This window comes from Struthio camelus, chromosome W, assembly GCF_040807025.1.
Source record: "Struthio camelus isolate bStrCam1 chromosome W, bStrCam1.hap1, whole genome shotgun sequence".
Lineage (NCBI taxonomy): Eukaryota > Metazoa > Chordata > Aves > Struthioniformes > Struthionidae > Struthio > Struthio camelus.
Window position 1 is genome coordinate 23,097,566 of NC_090981.1, and position 20,559 is coordinate 23,118,124.

The following is a 20,559-nucleotide window of genomic DNA, read 5'->3' on the forward strand; positions in this document are numbered from 1 at the left end:
TCAAACCATTTCCCCCTTAAAAAAACACTCCTTCTCTCATAGCCGCTTCATGGGGTAGTCTTTCTTTTAGTTCTTTTGCCAGTTTTAATGGTATACAGCGAAAGCTTGGGAGCTGTTTTTCTGCTTGCTACAATTCAGTAGTGGAGCCATGTTCTTCTGTTTAAGTGTTCGTGTACACATATAGAGGCAAGCCTGACCAGTCAGGCACACTTACTTTATTAATGTTGCTGTTATCTTCCCTCTGTTCTGCTTTTTACCTCCACAAAGTGGAGAAGACAAAGCGAGAGCAGTCAAATCAGGGAGAGCTGATTTTTGTGTTATTGCAAATTCCTTCCGCTATTTGATGGCATACAAACCCGACATATTCATAGCTTTCTAGATACATAAAAAGCAAAGGAGATCAGAGCAGTAAGAGACTAACATTTCTGCCTGATGGTAGATCCACAGTTGGCTGTTGTACGCTGAGTAGAAAATGGCATTGTAACTAATGATCTTCTGTGGAACTGACCAGCTTGCAAGGCGTGAAGAGAGCTATCAAAGTTGCCATCCTTCTCATCCCTTGATTGCCTGTATGTAATCTGTTTTTCTTTAACTGGCAATAAGCTGTTTATGTTTTTCTAGGAGAGGATGGGACTGAAACCTCTATTTTATAAATTACAAATTGTAAGATCTTTTGTTTAACACAATTGCTGTCAGGATCTAAAATTCACTTATGCCTGTTTTAAGGCATATTAAAAGGCGGCGGACTGCCCATCAGTATGAGACTTCATCTGTTGTGCAGCTGAAGAAATAAACTCTTGAACTAGATTAAAAAACAGGGTGCCCAGGTTCCTTGTTTTAATGTTGCTGTGACTGTCGATCGTCACTCTGTTGCATGAAGACTGTGACTTTCCTGAAACAGCATGTGGTTTTGTGATGTAAACTGTTTAAATCTGCCCCAAAGCAATAGTGCTTTCTCATGACTGTTTCTCCACTGCATACCGCACGGCTCCACCTCAATGGACTGATTTTATTTACTGCTGAGTCGCTATTTACCACTTTGCTACTGCTTGCAATAGTTGTAATTCCTGTTCGAGCAACTGAACCAGGAGCTTTCTAAAGCGTTTAGGCCTTAATCCTGTCATATGCAATGAGCGCCCAGTGAAAGTTAAGGGTGCTCAGCACCCCAAAGGGCTAGAATGAAAATCTGATTACAGAAACCGTGTGAAATGGAGCAGCTTTAAGAAACTACATTTATTTTTCCATCTACAGCTTGATTCTTCTGGTAGCATAACGTTATTTGTTATTACGTGAATTTTAATGTTTCATTATGCAGAGGCATCAGGAAATATTTTTGCTATATAAAACACTGGATTGCACAGAAGATAGTTGGCAGGGACAACTTCAGATTCTCTGCCTCTATCCTAGCGCCAGTTAACAGGTAACATTGCAGAGGTCTGTTTAAAGGTAATGCATAGAGAATAATTATGGCAGAGAATTATCTCAGTGTTTTGAAAAGATAAAGGGCTGTTTGATGCTGCTGATAAGTGCCTATCGCCAGCAGTTTGGAGGAGTAAACGGCAGCAATACTGAAAGGGGGGAAAAGCATCCTGTTGCTGGCAGTGGGGTCGGTGTGAGAGGCAGAGGCAGCTGCCCAGTGTGGCAGATAGAAGGGGATGAAGGAAGTGCAGGTTTTGCTGGTGTGTATATATATAGATGGTGTGTCAGAAGGAAGTTGGCAATGTTTTATCTGCCTATGGCTTGATTACTGCTGTTTATTATTTGTATTGCAATGGTTCCTGGAGCAGCCAATCGGGAAATGAGGAAATACTGTGCGAGGCAGGGCATGAATAAAACTTGGAAGGTGCATTCTCCACAGTTTTGTTTTACTGCCCCCATAGACCAAGTAACAGGGTAATTTCGGTGCATGTGTGAGCAGAATGGGGCCAGAGTATATCAGAAACATACACCTGAGAAAGAACCAAATCGAAGGGAAAGCGACGGAGAAATGAACTAATAATCGTCAAGACGTTGGTGTCCTACTCTGTTTTGATATACCAAATCACTTGGAACAAAGAGACTCGTATCCAGGCAAGGCTGTTTCAGTCTTACCTTCTTTTCTCCTGCAGTAGGTGTATTTTTTCCATAAGCAATTTACTCTCTCAGGTTTTCAGGCAATGATTTCAAAACACCAAATCAGGTTGAGCCATGTAGAGATTAACATGCCAATGGGGCTACAGTGCAAATATAAACAGCTCTCCAAAGCCTTATTCACAAAATACAGTTAGATCACGTGTAAAAACATTGTGACTGGTTGGGACAGAATATCAGCTGCAGTGTAGAAATGCCCTTAATTGCATTTTGGAAGAACAAATAATTTTTTCTACTTCCATTCCAGTATCTTATCCTGTATGCTAACTGCTGAGCCTCCCCTGCAAAGGCCACTGTGATTCAGTGGCACTGATAAATTTCCCAAACTGTAATGCTTTATTAATACGGTGGCTCTAAGGAAATCTTCTTTGAACTTACTATTAACTACACTATCTCTATTTTTCCAGAGGGACTTTGCAAAGAAATTGGTAGCAAATACAGCCACGAGTCAAAAGAGGACCATGATATGCATTCTGTGTTTGTTTTTACCCGAGTGTTTTCTTCTTATCTAAAAATAGAGAGACCCACTCTCCCTCCAGAAGGAGAGAGAAAGTCTGATAGTAATTGGGAATAATCCATAATTAGGTTCTATGTTTAAACATTCAGTGCAGAGAGGAAAACAACTAAAAAAATCCAGTACTCAAAAGGCTAAACCTGGCAGTTCAATCTTGGAAATCCTTTCCTGCTGTTGGCTTACTTGTCATATTAAATAGTCAAACTTAGATTTTTAGGAGTCTGTGTGTGGATATGTACGCATTTGTGTGGATATGTGTGTTTTTGTATGTGAGACAGAGAGAGACTATGAATCATCCTTAATGCGTGCTACTTGGCGTGTTTTTCAGAATACAAAACAATCAGCAATGATTACTTAAAATATGACAAGATATGAATCTTTAATGATTTCCTTGCCAGATGATTCAACCAAAAGCTCATAATGTCCCGGTTTACAAGATTTTTAGAATCCTAGAAACTCATAGTGTTTTCCTACTACATAAGCAGTACTGTCTAGTAGAACGTGGACTTTTTCCTACATAAAGGGACTACAGTGTCTAGACTAACACAATATAACTATTTGACAAATCCATATTTCATTATGCTAATGTGCTATATAATAAACAACAGAAAAGATGAGACAATTTATCAAAACCGTTAAGATTACCAAATTGGCTTTGGTTATAGCTAGATGACATTATTGTGACAACTGCAATTTTCCATTGAATGGCTGATGGACATGTAATTAAGAGTAACCGTCCTCAAGAAAATACCAATAAAGTATTATATATTGGTTTTTCTATTGCTTACCTAGTTTTACAGCTGTCATCCTCAATAACTTACTAAACTGTAAGCAAAAGAAGACAAAAATGTAACTGGAGACAGAGCTAGAATTGCTTAACAAAGCAAGGCACATATTTTATTACAGGATACAGTTATTTCTAGAAAATTAATTGAGTGTTGAGATTTCATATTCTGTAACTAACATGTTAATTCTGAAACGGTTTTCATGATGAGAGCTTTGAATTTATGGGGTTCCAACTTATATACTATCACTTTTATTTTTATATCGATACGATACATAAAAAACATAAATGCATTTTAGTCTTGGGAAATAGTAACGGTTATAAACTCATTTTGCATAATATTATATTACATAAAAAAATTGGAAGAAATTTAAAGATTCAGACAAGAGAAAAAATGAACAGACTTGCTGCACAACTGCAGCACTGGTCAGATGACAAAGGAAAATGGAAAACAAAGCCCAACGTGAATCACGTACTAAATGTGTTAGCTCTTGATATGATTAGTTTTGGAGAAACCTAATGAGAGAAATATCTACAAGTAATTTTATTCCCTCCTAAGGCAAATGATCTAAGCTTCACTTAAGTGTGGTTTTCGTTTACTGATCAGAAGGAGGAGTAGAGAGACAGGCCAGGGAACTTTCCGAACTCTGCTGTATATTCAAAGCACTAAATAAGAATGTGATCCTCTTTTATGTAAATCAGGTAAGTGACATCTGAAATGAGATGTGACGCTGATGGATAGTGATATATATAAATATTAGTGAAATACTGCACAAGGTGATATGCCTATAAACCAGCCACACAGAGCGCGGCTAGAAGCTCTCACTAGTGACTTCTAAAGATGCTATTTGCAGCCTTTCCATTAAAAGCGCGTGTAAATTTTTGGCAATAGCCTGATTAGAAGACTGTCACAAGTCACAGCAAGCAGGAATAAATTAACTAAGTAAAGAGGAAAGGCTGTAGCCTCTGTAGTTTCTCTTCCATTAGCACTGTGAAGTGAAATACGTATGTTCTTGGCCAAGAGTGGCCACTAAATTTACTCACAGGTGCCACTATTGACGTATAAGTTGCTTTAAAAATACCCTTCAGTGCTTTGCTGACAGGCACCACTGTCACAGCAGGAGCAGCAGCAGCGTAAAACAATCTTTCATATCTATTCAGGCTTTTAAGCAGCTCCATTTGTTGCTACTTTGAACCTCCTTACAAATGGGCTGTAGTCATGGGCCAAATCAGGTCACGTATAGACTGATACAAACTAGATTATTGTACAATTAGCTGCTCTCCATAAAAACTGCCTATACTTCTCTACCTCTATATTAAGGTGTTTATTCAGTGTAGTGCACATGCTGAGCACCCAAAGGTGGTGTAAACTCATGTTCCCACTAATTTAATGGACATGTTCTTACACCTTTCTGACTCCGCCGTATGCACCTCACCAACTAAAATTCTGTTGCACTCAAGTAAACAAGCTGTGTGCAAGTCAAGATCATCTGAAGATCATCCTTTTCATAGCTGTCTGTGAATCTGCCACCAGCATTCATATCAGCGTGGACTTTTTTATGGAAAAGCTATTTTATTCATTTTGCAACTGAGAATGGCATGCAAAATTGGTATTTCACTCTGTATTTCCCTTTCTTTGTTTTACAACTTTAGGTGGCAGCACCATTATAAAGACCTTTGCTGTACGTGATCACAGACATTCACATGACAACAGCATCAGCGTCAGAAGCAGCTCAAACTGGAAAACACTGAAATGCACAGCTTTGCATTTTGCTGTGCAGCCACAAGCAGCATTCATCTGCAATAATTTTGTTGTTTGGCCGTTAAGTGGGTTTTCTTTTAGCACAGTGCTGTTGCTTTTGTAATTTTGATGCTGTCCCCTTAGCTGGCCTTGAACATGCAGGAGATTGATTCCTTTGGCCTGTTTCCTACTCTTCACTGAAGTGCGTGCTGATTTTTTTACTGATCTCAGTGGAAGAGCATTGAGCCATCTTTTCATACCATCTCACGGCAGTTCTCTTTACTGTGAGAGCCACAGAGTGTTGCAGCATATGACTTGGAACTCCTCTTTGCTACAGATCATACTTGTAAGGGGAAATGACAAAGAGTTTGATTATTTATAGTAAGGTACTTCCAAATCCTCAAATAGAAGTCGGTATATATGCACACAATTAATACTGTGCAAAAAGTAACAACTTTCTATGTTTCTTTCTTCTTTTGGATTTTTTTTCCATGAAACTTTCAGTGTTTACTTTCTGACAAGGGGGCTACAGGGGTGTTGTGGGCTCCTTAAAGAAGCAGACCTGTAGCTGGGCTCTCAGTTCAAAACGTGGCTGAACTGTGCTACAACACAGGAGAATTTACGTACATAACGTATGGACAGCAGGCTGCCACGTTCCCGGACTGCTCCAACGGTGTGCACAGAGGCTGAGGGCTGGGGCTGGTCCAGCCTGCAGCAGGGACAGCTCCGAGAGCGCCTAACAGCAGCCTCCCCCCCCCCCCCCAGCACCTACAAGGGGTTATCGGGGGGATGGAGCCAGGCTCTTCTCCATGGCACGTGCTGTGGGGCAAGGCTCCTCTCTGAGGAAGCTGGGCAGGGGCGCAGGTGGCCCAGGGAGACTGGGCAGCTCCCTCCCTCCTCAGGGAGCTTCCAGCCCCGAGGGGACGAAGCCCTGAACCTGGCTGGACCTTGGGTCTGACCCTGCCGTGAGCAGCAGGTTGGGCCAGAGACCTCCTGAGGGCCCTCCCCACCTCAGTTATCCCCTAGGACTGAGATCCTATGAGCCTAGTCTTTGCTCACTCTTAATGACACTGAGGCTATTCTTGACATTAACAGAAAATTACTCAACCTTACAAGTTCATACTAATAAAACACACGTTAGGAACCCTTTCAAGAACTTTTCTAATTAAGTAGATCTCCTCAGGTGCACTTCTTTCTCCCGACTGCTTGCTGCAGCTGCTGACTCTTTTTTCCATGGGAGAGCTGGTAGAATGATCTGTTTCTACATATGTTCCACGTTATGTTTAGTTTGCTGCTACACGTTCCTCCTTCGTATCCCTCACTAAAGATACAGAAATGGGGAAATGGCAGCTCATTCCTGAAAGACTACCTTTCAAAATTTTGTATTTCACAGGGACAGGAGCAATATCCTCAGTAAGGATAGCCCTCTGAGCCCACAGCTTGCTGCTGCATGTACAAATACCATCTTGAGGCTTTAGCATCCTGGAATCCCAGTCATTTGATTATTTTTTGCATTTTTATGATTTTTTTAATTTATCAAGGTAGATTATACTTCCTGCTGTCTTGCTTAAACAAGGATTTCTGGTTACTATTTCATGTTAATTAACATTTCTGCTGGAGATTGTCTCTTTTTGCCTATTGTTCTCAAATTCAGCAGAGCCAAGCTGGGATTCTTTGTAAAAGGCTAAACTTTCAAAAATATATTTGCTCTTTTACGCCACTTCCCAGTAAGTAGCTCAGTGGGTAATACCTGGTACTGTATGTTTCTCACTGAGCTCTGAAATCTTCCACTATTTGTTTAAAATTCCAACAACTTACCATGAACTATTAGTAGACCTACCAATGCTAAGATTTTAAGTTTGGCAAATACAGATTTATTGTGTGCATGACATGATATGTTCTTAGATTCTCTAAAAATACAGTTTCAGCATAATGACACAACATTATAATATCCTCTTTGCCAGAATGTATCTATCTTAGAGTTTGTTTTCTGCATGTCTGGAACTGTGGGGATTTTTCCCCTTTGTCCAAGCTAAGATTTTTGACACATTTCATACCTTTTTATGTTTTTCTATCCCTACAGACTTTTCTTTTACCACCCTTTTTATACCATCTGACCTCCATATATTTTTCTGAAGCATACTAATGTCATGCCATAACACCTGTGCCACCATTATTTTATTACCTTAACTAATAAGCCATTGATGACATATATCTCTGAACTGAAGTGATAATATGGTATGTAGTTCCCTGGATGCCTTACTAGGATGGCGTTGAATGACTTTCTGCAGTGTTTCATCGTCTGCTGTGGTCTCTCCAAGTTTATTCCTCGTTATTTCTAAGACCGGATAATCTAAGAAAATGAATATTATAACAGTCTATCATTTGCAATTGTCAAATACCTTTGAAAGCAACCCTCTTATCAGATGCCTCTTATCAGTCTTTATTTCCTTGTTTATACTGTCATCAAGTCATAGAGTGATAGCTGGAAACCAACCCCCCTCAGTTGTCATATCACGGGAGGCATCAGTGTATTCCTCCTTTCCTGTGGATATCTTGAGTTTCCAGCCTGCTTCTACCATAAAGAATATGTCATAAGAAATGCCGTGTATTCAATTACTCCCAAGCACCTCAGTCAGAATCTCTTTCATTGTTTTACTTGCCGTAACTAATAGGCTTAAGTATTCCACAGGCTCTTCTGTTTTTAATATTACTTCTAGTGTAAAAGGATGTTTACTTTTTCTGCCTTGAGCTTCTGCCTCATGACCAGAGGAATGCCTCTGGGCTAAGGATTCCCTGGGCAGTACTTGGCATTCCAGAGCTTCAATAGCCAAATTATTTCTGCTACTACAGACACACTGATGCCAGTTTATTTGTTCATGTTTCTGGATTCCTCTACCATGCACACACTGCAAACTGCTGCTAGAGGGGGAAAAACAAAACAGAACAAAAGCTTATATTAGCTTTGTTCCTGGTTACTATAAGAAACAAACCAATTCTAAATTTTAATTTCTGCTAAAGAATGTGAAATTTTGAATGGGAAGTTAAGTTTGATTTTTTTTTGTTCAGTACCGTGAACTCTCATTTTTGGCGTTCTCAATTTTTTCTGTTTCTTATTCCGAAGTTACATTTTCAGATGCAATGTTTGCCTGACTATCAATGTTCAATTTATAATTTACATGAATTCCATCACTAGTGAAAGAATCTGCTCCTTTGGTTCAGCTTTTTATCTATCTAGTGTTCTTCTCTATCGCTCTCTGCACTGCCTTCCTATGAATCCTTATTATCTTGATTGCTACTTGTTTTCCTTCACTTCTTTTGCTCTTGATAGCAAATTCCTGCAAAATGTTGGCATCTTTTTGTAGCTGTTGCAGCATTTTGTAGGTGCTGGACATTGTTCATACCTGTGTATGCTCCAATTTTTTGTTCTCTGCAAAGTTTTCCAGCTTTCCAGGTTCCTCTTCCAGAGGATAGCCTGCTTACCATAGCTGTATATTGCTTCCTCTCTAACATTTTCATTCTAGCCCATTTTTTTTTTCTACCTAACACACCTAAAGAACTTTACGAAGGTTAGTCTGTATCGTCTATCAGTTTTTTCCATGTTTTTGATCTTTGATTTCAACTACTGTGTGATATCAGATAACGGAATACAATGAATGTGTCTGAATCATTATTTAGAGATCAGTCAAAAAAATCTGCAGTCTGGGGTGAAATCTGCATTTTTTCAAAAGTGACTTTTCCTAAGAATGCAGTTATCTTTGTGCTTACAGTCTATAAATTTTATTGCTTGCTCTCTCATCCTGATTTGTTATAAATGTTTAAAGATATCAAAGATCCATGATGCAGCAATATTCAAGAAAAACAATATTTTCCATGAGTCTCCTTTCTCCTTGGGTCCAGTTTGTTAAAAACTTGGTTAATTTTTTTCCCTAGGATTTTTGCAACATTATCAGTAAGTTTCAGTCCTTCTAAGTATTCCTTTTTTACCTCACATCCCAGAAGTCCTCTCAGAGGATCCGCTTCTGCTAGTGGCTAGGATTTCTCAGAGATGCAGGCCTGAATCAGGACTGGAGTAGGCTTAATGGAATTATATACAAATAGGAGAGTGGGCCACTGATTGCTTTCGCAGTCTCCCAGGCCAGCCTACGCCAGTTCTGTGTGACAACCCTTTAAAAGCCTATTCCTTACAAATGCATTTTGCATAGTAGTTTTAAGCTGGTTCAAGATGGTAGCTTTTCAAACTAGGTCAAATGACTAGTGAAGGGAAAAATCAGTAAAAAATTTTGGACGGAAAATGATGCCAATAGGCTCTTTAGGATTCACCGCTCCCTCTTATTTCAAAGCATGCTCTGATCCTTTTGCGAACATGCTCATTATTGAAGTGTCTGCCCAACGCTGTAAGCGGTCATTCTCCCTTTTAATGGACAACACTATAAACGAGAAATACACGCCTTAAACTCACAAACCTGGCGTTCCTGAAGCAGGAAGCTACCTCCTAGTAGCCAAATATCCCTCCTGTATCCTGTTTCCCTGTGCTATTTTTAATGGTTTTGCTGGTCTGTTATCTACAGTGCTATATAAAATAGCCCCTCACTCCTCTGTCCTCCCCTCCTGTGTAGCCTGACAATTAAAACTGTCTGCATGACGTACCTGAAGGAACACACTTGGTGCCCCCTTAGGGGCAGCCCCGTTTAGGAGTGATTCCTGGAGTTGAAGCAAACCCTGTCACTCCCATTTAACCTTGGCACAGTCCGCTGTTCTTGCAGGGACAACATCGGGGAGAAATAGTCCCAAGGTCCTTCCAAGAAAAGCCCCGTTGTGACTTGTTGCAAGGCCAGAGGGGATTTGTCGACGGCCAGAAATCAGGCTGAGCTGGGACTGCTGATCAAGGATAATACCGATGCCATGTCCTGATCTGGGGAGTACCCTAGTATACTGCAGAATCGTTACATCTACATTACATCAAGGTTTTTGCTGACATAATTATTTTGGGCATTGATCGCGCCTACTACATTATTTATCACAGCAGATGGTAGAGCTGCAGTAACACAAAATAATCCGCGCTACCGCAACTCTTTACTGAACAAAGCCACTCTGTGGAACTACATATGCAGGTTATTTAGCTTTGCTCAAAGTCTTCTTTGGAACACACACAACTTTTTAGGAAAAGAGATTCAGTTCTGTCCAAAAAAAAGAATTCAGTTGGGAATTGGCAGAGCATTCAAATTCTGCTATTTGAAAGGAAACTGAATGCTCAGCAAAACAGGAAAATTTCTGAAATAGTTTATTTTTACTCTCTCTGATTTGGTAACTACTGGAAGAAAAAGCATGTTTTGCCTGACAGCACTCCTTATTATGCAAGCAACTGTTTGTAGGGGAAACAAATCCATGAACTTTAATGAAACTTTCCTTACGTGCCTGAGACCATTAACATGATGTGAAAATATTAGCATGTGTATTACTAGAGTAAGCAAAATGTTCAGAAGCAAAGCAAAAACAGAATTACGAACCCCCAGGTGTTTCAGCACAGATAACTATGAGGGACATTAGCAGATCATGTATTATTACTAATATTCTGTGTAAAAATGATCTTAATTGTCCACATGCATCCATTTAACAACTCAGGCTCAAACATCCGAATGTATATAAACTAAGGGTATGGTATGATACATGCAGCTTGTCTCAACACGGAACAAAAGGACTATAAATCGTACCTCAAAGCAGGAGATTTGGGCCATCTACACTGCAAGGTACAGAGTGAGGGGACTAATTTCCCTTGTGACAGTGAGCAGGGAGCATGCAGAAAAGGTCCAGTAGCAGGTGCTATCCTGAATCGCTCCTCCTAATGCACTTGTCAGCTCTGCTAAACTACCAGGAGACAATGATCCGCTCTAGTTCTGTGCTGTGCTAACTCGCAGCGTTGTTCACAGTTCCTCCTGCTGATACTGAGTAGCTTGTAAATACCTGCTGTGCCCGGTACTGTTTTCTCCTCTCCTAATACAAGGGATGAACTAACACTCGTAAAGTAACCAGTGCAACCTGGTTCAGTATTTGCCCCTCACACCCTTTATTGGCATCTGCATTCAAATCACAGTGTGATCCTACAAGAGAGGGGCAGATACTCTGCTCTTGTTGACTGGCTGGCTATACTGTTTATTACTAGTGTGGGGTTTGGCCTATACATCCAAGACAGCTGCTCTGCATGCTGTCCCTTTGGCAGAAGAGAATTTCCTGGCCTGCTGCACACTTTCACATCTGTCAATAATTTTCATAAGCAGTCTAGAGATGAAAATGTGAAAGAGTTATGCTCGCATTTTGCAGACTGGTATGCTTTTTCCGTTCTTCTTTATAACAAACTTCAGCTGAACCTCCTGTGCTATTGCTGTAACCAGAGGCTTTTACTCAGTTTGGTTTAGGTTTTGTCTAGCAGCCTGTGTTTAAAGAACCAGAAAAGCAAAAATATGGAATGTATTATACATCTGTTCTGTGAAATTTCCCAGCCTAAGCAATGGCAAGATGTTGCTAAGCACATGGGCATGAGTAAAGTTGCCTCGACATTTCCCTTCTGTATTGTCATGTTTTCCAAATGATCAAAAACTCTAGATGTAAAAAGAGGTACTTCCTTTTTTGGAGACACATTATTGTGGCCAAGAATAAATCACACCGGTCATCTCTCTTGGCTGTAGATACGTTTCTGATAGAGGGAACACTCTGAACAAGCAGTATGTTGTATTGCAAGACAGGTACAGTTTAGACTTTTATCCGTAAAGCTTTTTGCTTGTTTGTTAAGTCAAGGGCAGTGCAGCTATTATTGTGGGAGGGGAGTTAAAGAACAGGGAGGGGTTTCCACTTGGTGACTCCACAGCTGCGTCCTTCACCCATGAAGGGAAGGATATAGCATTACAGACACTGGAGCAGGCAACACTAAAGCTAGAGCAGCCACAGTGATGAGAAATGTTGTAACTGTGAGGTTTGGCCTCATTCCCAGCACAGGTTTCTGAAACAAATACTTAGGTAATGTTTTTGTTATGACTTAGAAATGACTCTGTGGATGCAGAGCATCTAAAATCACTGGGAGAAGGGCTTCTGACATTCCCAAATGCCCTGTAAACGTATGATTGAGCAGCATATTGACTACCACGGGCTTTAATAAAAGCTTACAGTCAAAGATTTCAGGCAGTATTCCTTACCTAGTGCATTCCCAATCTTTTCTCTGCCTGTGACTTGCCGCCTCTGCTTCAGCAGTACAAGCTGATAAAGGTGAATTCTCCATTAGTGCTTCTCAGCTTCTCGGAGACTTTGCATAATGAACAGGAGTCTCTCATGGATAATCCTGAAAATAAGAATTGTGTTATAATTTCTTGTTAATATGCTTGTTTGGTTTTTCATTTGCTCTTTATATTTTCAATTGCATTTTACAGATCCCATATGATATATACAATGTAGCAAGACTGAGCTCGGCTATAGCTGTATCTCTATGCTGCATGGATTTTGAAGTTTCATTTTGATTTTAGACAGGGATGTTCAAATTAGCAGGTAGTCATCAGTTAACTATCACTGCACTGGGCTCCAGGTCATCAGAGTTGTAATCACAAACTGCAATTGCTGGTTTAGCTATGAGTATTACCTCTGTCATTAGCACGGGGTGGGACCATGATGCAATCACCCGAAGCATTCTTACTAAACTTGCAGAGTAGCATTGAAAAGACTGTGTTTGAAGATAAGGCGTGTACATTTTCCAAGCATTGTCTTTTTTTCTTGTATAATATGAAAGAAAAAGAATAAAAATGAACACGTCACGTTATGTATTTCACTTACCTGAGCTGTTTGGTCTAAGGCAACAACTGGCTTTCTCTTTCAAAAACGGAAATGACTCTTGCCATGTGACCGCCTATAAATACCTTTATGGGATTCCATGCGAGTTTAATACGCACAGTGTGAGATCTAGTTGCAATATATAAAAATGAACGTAACTGAGAAGATAGTTGCTTTTTAAAAACATAAAAATGTCCAGATTCATGACCAGACTTCTGCAGGAGAAGTGTGCTGCCTTATCCGCTGATTAAGCAGTACACTGGTATATCACTTAAGAAAGCGCTGTTGCATGAGAAAGATTAATGTCATAGCAGAAATGGAAAAACAGGAAATGTAAGCGGTGGTTTGAAAAAGGAAGACTAGCAGAAAAATATTAGCAAAGCTTTCACGAACAGTGATTTTTAGCTGGAAATATTTGGCTATATTACCAAATTTCCTTACAGCACATTTTTATAGTACTCTGAGCAGGGTTAACTGGCACACACGCTCGCTTGTGCGGCAGAGCTGGGACACCTAGCGGGCGCGCAGCGCACTCCAAGAAAAATAACTTGCTTACTGGCATTTACATTCTCACTGGCATTTTACTATTTTACTGGCAGTAGAGCTCTGAATGACGCAAACAAGACTGGAAACAGCATCTCTGCGTTGGCCTAGTTTTACTCTACAGCAAGGAGGGTGCAGATCTAGCTATTGCAGGCAAGCCGTGAGTCTTACCGCCTGAGTGCTAGTATCGTGGAACCCAGATTCAGCACGGGCAGCTCCCGAAATAACGGACTTTTCCTCTATTCCTCAGTCTTCCTTCCACCACGCTTATGCCAGCACTAATGCCTGGCTGGCCCCGAGGTAAACTGAAGTGATTGGGCTGAAAATAAGCACGAAAACGAAACCTGCAGGTTGTTTGTACAGGCGACCTGATCACCAGTGTTAGCGCAAGGGATGGGTCGAAGACAGGCAGGATCATCACCTCCAGCAGCAGTGACAATTTCTGCCAGATTAAGCTGACATTGGAACTATGATAATCATTTGTGGTCAGATGTTCTCTGCCAGATCCAGATGTGCCATTTGAAGAGGCCGAGTTTTTTCCTGCCCAGCAGCTTAAGACTGCTGTTCTCAGCTAAGACAGCAGAAGAGACGACGCAGCACTCCAGAGCCAGTTTAAAAAAATGTGTTAGCTCCGGCTGTGTCCCAGAGTCTCCTTCTCCATCCAGCCGTGCCAGTGAACAGGTGAATGAAATAGGTGACTGTACCTAACTTCTCAGCACCCACTGCCTGGTGTGAACAGTTCAGGCAAGTGCTCCCCACGGCAGGGCCCTGGGGCAGCCCTTTTCCCTGCCTGTGCTGCTGGGCAGCCCCGTGGCCAGCCCTGGAGCTGCCCCGACCTGCCATTGTCCCCTCCCGACCTCAGACACACCTCGGCGCTGGGGCTGGTGTGGCGGCTGCAGGTCCCTCAGCCACCCCTAGCCACCATCCCTGTTCCTGCTCTGCTCTCCTCGCTCGGGGGCTGCGGGCCTGCGCCCTCGTCGGGGAGGCCCTGCCTGCCCCGCTGTCACCCTCGGCTCCCTGGCACCGTAGCCCGCTGATGCCCCGGCAAGCTGCCTTAGTTCAGCCAGGACGTTTTGACTAACCCAAGCACCTTACCAGCATTAGGAAACGCGAGCAGGTTGCACGCGATTGAGGGTGGGCAGCAAACTCTTAAGAATAGGAGGAAAAATAACTGGAGGTGGCGCACTGGTTGGCGAAGCCCTCCACAGATCCAGCTGTGTACGTGTCAAGTCCTCCCGCCATTTCAGCTGCTGCTTAGGCCAGCCTTCGGCCTGTCCCTGACCGGCACCAGAGAATACGTTCACAGATCCTTAATGAACATTGGTTTGCAACCTCACCAACCAAACCTCTAGCACTGCTATTACTTTTACCTTATTGACTTTTACACAGGAGAAACTAAAAGCATGTATTTGACAGCATAAAACTAACTGGTAGGAGTTTAGCACTGTCCTCCCACAGTGCCTTCAGAATATATTTTGCTGTTAATGCTATTATTATCCTTATGTGTCAAGAGGCTGAGTCAAACCAGTGATAATTAAGTGCTCATTTTCAAATTATCTGTTGCATTTAGAAATGTACTCTTGAGTTTTTAAGTTTGCTAAATACATTTAGGCTTGAACAACATATCTGTTTGAGCTTCATGCGACTTGACCGGAGAGAGCCTGCAGTGGTATTGCATAACGCATGCTATGCTGCCAATATTCAAGAGTTTCTGAGTTGAAATAAGGGGAGGAAAACCATTTTTCATTCAAAACATTACTTTATTAAGAACTCAAGACATGGATGTTTGTTTAAAGTTCCAGCTAGGAGAATGGACAGATAATCCACCATTAAAAGTGACTATCTTATTGGGCGCAGATGCCTGCAAAACCACTGGTGTCACCCCACTGAATTCAGAGCATTGAATTCCAAGCACAGGTAGATAATAAATAGCCATAGGACTACTGCAGAATTTATGAAATTGCTTCAGAAAAGCTATCTTTCTGCCTAACTGGCATCATTTTAAGTAATGAACATAACCAAAACGCTCAAAAGCTGTCTTGCAGTAATAAAATTATGCTTTCAAAAACATATGTAACTACCTCATGATTGTTTTTTTTCCCCAATAAATTGTGTGTTTGCAGCAATGTACTGTGCATCATTATCAAATGAAATAGACCAAATCTGTTGCCATAACTGCATCCATGCAGTTCTGGCTTTGGGCTTTGCAGGTATATGTGTGTTAGACAAAATGTATTCCCAGGTGATAAATGATGCTTGCAGAACTCTGTAGATTGGTTGCAGACCAATCTTTAGGGTCCTAAATGTTTCTCTCTTAAAAATGGCACTAAACTCCCTAAGTCACTACTACTAACCTGAGAAATATTTTAAAAAGCAAGGCCGTTGTCTGTGTTGATATTCATCCTGCTCCAAAGCCTTCAGGTTTCTCAGAAGAAAAATACTACAATGTAAGTACCTTTATATAACTTAGCTGAAATTAGTTCCATTGCAGCTTCCCAAAAAAGTTTCAGTGATACAGAACTGCAGTGAAGGATTACGGCTCTACTCGTAACACTGATTACTGTGTACACTACTACCTTCTCAAAATGGGAGATGATTCTCCCCAAGTGAAAATTTTTCTCCCTAAGTGAAAGGGAGAAAGAAGAAAAACACTTCCTCATATTTACTGCATGTGAAAGCATTCACATTGACAGTTTTGGGATGTAGCAGTCACCTAGTAAAGCCACACCCTCATTTATTTCATGGTAACTCATTGTGTAGTTATAATCTAAACAGAAAATAAAAGTGTCTATACAAGAGCTAGTGTGAGAGCTGGGATGCAAGTTATTGTGAGCTATTTCCTCACTTAAGAATAGCTCTTAGCAGCTTCTCGTTACAGGATATCTCCAGGCTGATGGGGAAAAAAGGCTTGAATTGATGAATATTGCTGTCCCCCAAATGCTGTGATTTTGAGAAGACTATGTTACGGAAAATGTCTGTGTTTTGGCACAGGCTGTAGAAAGAGACGCTAAAAAGCAACAGCCCACTCTGCAGAGGGATTTCCATCAGACAGAATAAAAGAAGAATCACCGCTGCAAAGCATTTTGGACACGATTGCATAAATTTCAGTTCTTATGTCAACAGAAAGAAATGTAGATGAAGATTAAGCAACCAACAGGATGTTTTTCTTGCTGCTTGCTGCTGTAGTTTATGTAAAGGACATTTCAAACCACACCATAGTGACTAAAATATCCGTAATGAATTCTGTGTTTTTCAAGCCACTTGCTATCAGTTGTTGAAAAGTAGTAAATTAGCTTGAATGATGGGCAAATCCAAAGACATTAAACAGAACTGGCAATATCTGAAGCCCACCTAGGTACTGAGTCATGACTTTAAAGAAATATAATATATGAACAGATTAGGAGAAAATATTGTACACAGTTGTTACACTGTTGCTTACTATGCAATCAGTTTCTCCCTGCTGGACGGCTACGTCCTTTCTGCTGTTTTTCTTTTGTATGTGTAATCCTTAACTGCCCAGGCAAACAAACAGAATATGACAGTTTGCTCCCAGCTTTAAGCTGTAAGTCGTTTACAGTATGGCACATTCTAGTGCAGTCACAGGCTCAGCTTTTGCCCATAAGCCTCGCAGAACCTCTGCGCATGTGTAAAAACACGGCACCGCTTGGAGCAGTAGTTACCAAGGCCAAGTCCTTTGTGGGTGGCTGGAGCTGTATTATTCTGACCAGCTACCTTGTCCCTCTAAACCATTCTTTTTGCATCAAAAAGGCCTGCTTCAGGAAACAAGTGGGCTGGCAAACCAGATCTGTGCACGCTTGAGTCAAACAGAAACAAAGCTCTTCCCCCAAACTCACCAGTTCTTGGTTTTGAGTTCAGATGCTGCCAAACTTGTCCTGCAGGTACCTTTAGTCACCCAGGGTGGTATTTACCAGCATTGTGCATGACAGTCTGTAGGTGAATTAAATTTGGAAATCTCTCATCTACTATACAGCTTTCTAAATGTGTATACAGGCTTCTGTTCACAAAATGTTCCCTACTGGGGTGGTGCTTTGTTAATATCATTTTTATATACAAACAGCAACTGTTTTGTGTTGCGAGCAAGCGTGGCAGAAAGATGAGAAACTTAAAAACATTGTCTGTTCTTTTCCCCTGCAGCATGACAGTCTTTGTATGACTATCTCCTAGCTCGCCTGTTTCCAAACTTGTTTCCACTTGTGACTCTACGTCTCATTCCACAGCATCTGGATTTGATTCACAGTCCTCATACTAGTATAAGCTACTGAAATCTCCTTCATCCGAGGTCCCTTTGAGTTCTCCAGGCTCGTTCATGGTGCGCTGGGATTGCAGCTTAGCCAATGAATCACGCCTTCCAAACTCCCAGCCTGACCCCACTTCTACAGCCTGTGGCTCGTGCTGACACCGGTGGCCCTGCCGTGATCCTGTTCAGGCAGTTCATCCAACTTAAAACGAATTGTTTTAGGTAGGTTTCTGCATCAATTCCTTGAATGTATGGCCAACCATGGAAGTGGACAGGAAAGATCTACATCAGCCCTGGATCTAACCACTAGTTCCATGGGAGCACACCCTATATGAGGCTATAGTTTTTGCAACAAAAGTCAGAAACTCAACAGAATTTCAAATGAATATGTTGGTATCTGAAACCATGAGTCAAGCCTGGGAGTAGAAATGTGGCACTTGGACTTAAACTGGCTAAAGCCACTGGGGAACTACACCTGTCATTCAAATAGCCTTGCTTGAGAACTGCTCTCTTGACAGCTTCACATCTCTAAGACATGTATTAAATTTGAACTTCAGAGAGGGGATTTTTCTGAGTACACCACAAGTTACAACAAGAAATTTAAGTTGTTCTTAGTAAAGGCAAAACCTACAATACAAGAAAAATAATTTATTTAAGAATGCAGAAGAGGTTGGACATGTAGAAGAATGATACTTTCCGTAAAATTTAACGGACTTTCCATGCTACAGTGAGTCTACAGCTAGTCACTAAACACATGATCATCCATGATCCCCCAAAAAGGGAACAGTGCAGTACATTAGAGGGTATTAACTGCAAATAAGAAGCTCCCAGTCATGTCACCATTTAGTTCAGTAAGTTTTTAAATTGCAGAAGACTGGCCCAAAGCAGTTACTGCGGAGTTCCTCAGGTCTCTAATATGTGTGGAGAGGTTAATTTGGATTTAAACATGAACATCGGACACTCAAGCTAATTCTGCATTAAATCGGTAGTGGGAACATATGTGGCTATTAGCCTGAAACACAGATTGTCAAGATCTGTCATAAAGTGAGTTTAATATTTTGCCTCATATTTAGCACTGAGGGATTCTTTTTAAACTTTTTCTGTTGTTTACGACTCTTTGGCCTAGAAATCATGCTTCCAATTTTTTTTAGAGGAACATCTGGTTCCAGATTTTCCATCCTGTAGTGAGAGGAGTTGCTGGTTTCTGTTGAGTCCTGGAACAACATGCAGAGAGCAGACGCTGGCTGTAGTCCAAAAGAAGCTAAGGTTGGGCTGGTTTTGGATCCCTGTTACTTCTCTTGGTAAGCCAGGACAGCCATGCTCTGAAAACCAGGAATCCTCTTAACTTCCAGCCTACGTTTATTCACAGGCAGTTTATGTTCATTTGATCTTGTGGCACATTTTCCATCGGCTTAAACCGCTCACTTTCCTCTTCAGATGTACATACAGAGAGAACATTTGGCTACATCTACAAAACCACAGTGGAAAAATATGAAGACTAAAAGCCCAACCATCTTCATATTGTATACGCATCTACTACCACCAGGTCAGAATTACATCAGACGGCTCTGAAGACGGTAAACACGTACACACAATATACTTTATGTTGGATGCGGAAGTGATAACTTCGCAATTGCCTAACCTATCCACAGCTACTAATTTCAGGAAATGATCTCTTGTGTAGAAATTCACTAGTTCATTATTTCAGCTGATTTCTAGTGTGTAAACTGCAACAACCTAGGAGTTGAATTCGGTTTCACCCCAGAGCAGACTCTCTGTATTCTGTTTCCTACTCTACCTGGTTTACCAAGCGGAATATAGCCTGTATCTAAAGCCTGGGCTGTATCTACAGTGTCTTCGTGCAGGCACTGCTGAGGTCGGAAGAACCGAACCGAACCGAACCGAACCGAACCGAACCGAACCGAACCGAACCGAACCGAACCGAACCGAACCGAACCGAACCGAACCGAACCGAACCGAACCCTCCGGCACACTCCCCTCCAACGGCGGCGCAAACACCGCGCTCCCATAGGCAGGACGAGGGAGCCTCCGCGCTCTGATTGGTTGAGCGCCCACGAGGGGGCGGCCCCAGGCGGAGGGGCCGGCGCTTTTCAGTGCGAGGGAGGGGCAGCGCGGGTGCTTTTTCCTGCCCTCGGGCGCCTCCTGACGGCCGCAGCGGGCGCGGGGGAGGCCCTACCGCCAGGAGCCGGCATGGAGCGGGCCGCTACGGCAGGCGGGAGCGTGGCGGCGGGGGGTACGGGCCCGGCTGCTGCCCCCGCGGAGGAGGAGGAGTGCGAAGGCTTCGCGGGCCTGTGGGAGCTGCCGGTGGAGCGCTGCGAGAGGCGGCCCGAGTGCGGGCGCTGCGGGTGAGGCAAGGCCGCGGGCGCCGAGGTGCCGCGGCGCGGGGAGGCGGAGCCGGCGGGGGGAGGCGGAGCCGGCGGCTGCGCGGTGCGGGCGGGGGCCGGGGCTGGCGGCAGGCTGTGGCGCGGCCCTGGGCGACCGTTGGCCGCGACCTAGCGGGGGTGGGGCGATGCCGGTCTTGCGGCAGGCGGAAGCGCTTCGGTGGTGGGTTTTTTTAAATAAAAACTTTTTTTTTTTAGTAAATCTACAGTAGAGAGAGTTATTTGCTTTTCAAAACCGCTCGCAGGGTGATGCTTATATCAGCCTAGCCAGAGACCTTGTAGTGCTAAAGGAAAGGGGGCTGGCTTACTTAAGTTTTGGCTAGCTGAGTGTTTGAGAAGAGCTTACTTGTGCTGGTGGCTGGCTTATTAGAC

At 42.3% G+C, this 20,559-nt stretch overlaps 1 protein-coding gene and 1 long non-coding RNA gene across 16 annotated transcripts in view; one reads left to right on the plus strand and one right to left on the minus strand.

The window, feature by feature from the left end:
* Nucleotides 1-84: 84 nt before the first annotated feature.
* LOC138064072 (uncharacterized) lies at nucleotides 85-13,106 on the minus strand. 2 transcript variants are annotated; one of them, XR_011137321.1, is made up of 3 exons: nucleotides 12,988-13,106; nucleotides 12,360-12,502; nucleotides 85-7,522 (listed from the first exon to the last, which is right to left on the minus strand). It is a non-coding gene; the product is annotated as an uncharacterized lncRNA (long non-coding RNA). The 2 variants fall into 2 exon arrangements; XR_011137320.1 differs by lacking the exon at nucleotides 12,988-13,106 and adding an exon at nucleotides 12,797-12,896.
* A 6,883-nt stretch (nucleotides 13,107-19,989) lies between these two features.
* The window catches only part of LOC104150538 (tRNA-uridine aminocarboxypropyltransferase 2), a 121,851-nt gene continuing 121,281 nt past the window's right edge, over nucleotides 19,990-20,559 (plus strand). For 12 of the 14 annotated variants that reach the window (XR_011137311.1, XR_011137313.1, XR_011137316.1 and 9 more), the window contains exon 1: nucleotides 19,990-20,151. Coding sequence is in view for 5 of the 14 variants with exons in the window: in XM_068924928.1 (XP_068781029.1) it covers nucleotides 19,997-20,151 (155 nt within the window). In the remaining 9 variants the exon portion in view is untranslated. Of the gene's footprint in view, nucleotides 20,152-20,292; nucleotides 20,351-20,559 lie in introns of those variants that run through there. The other 2 variants (XR_011137319.1, XR_011137317.1) reach the window with 2 other exon arrangements.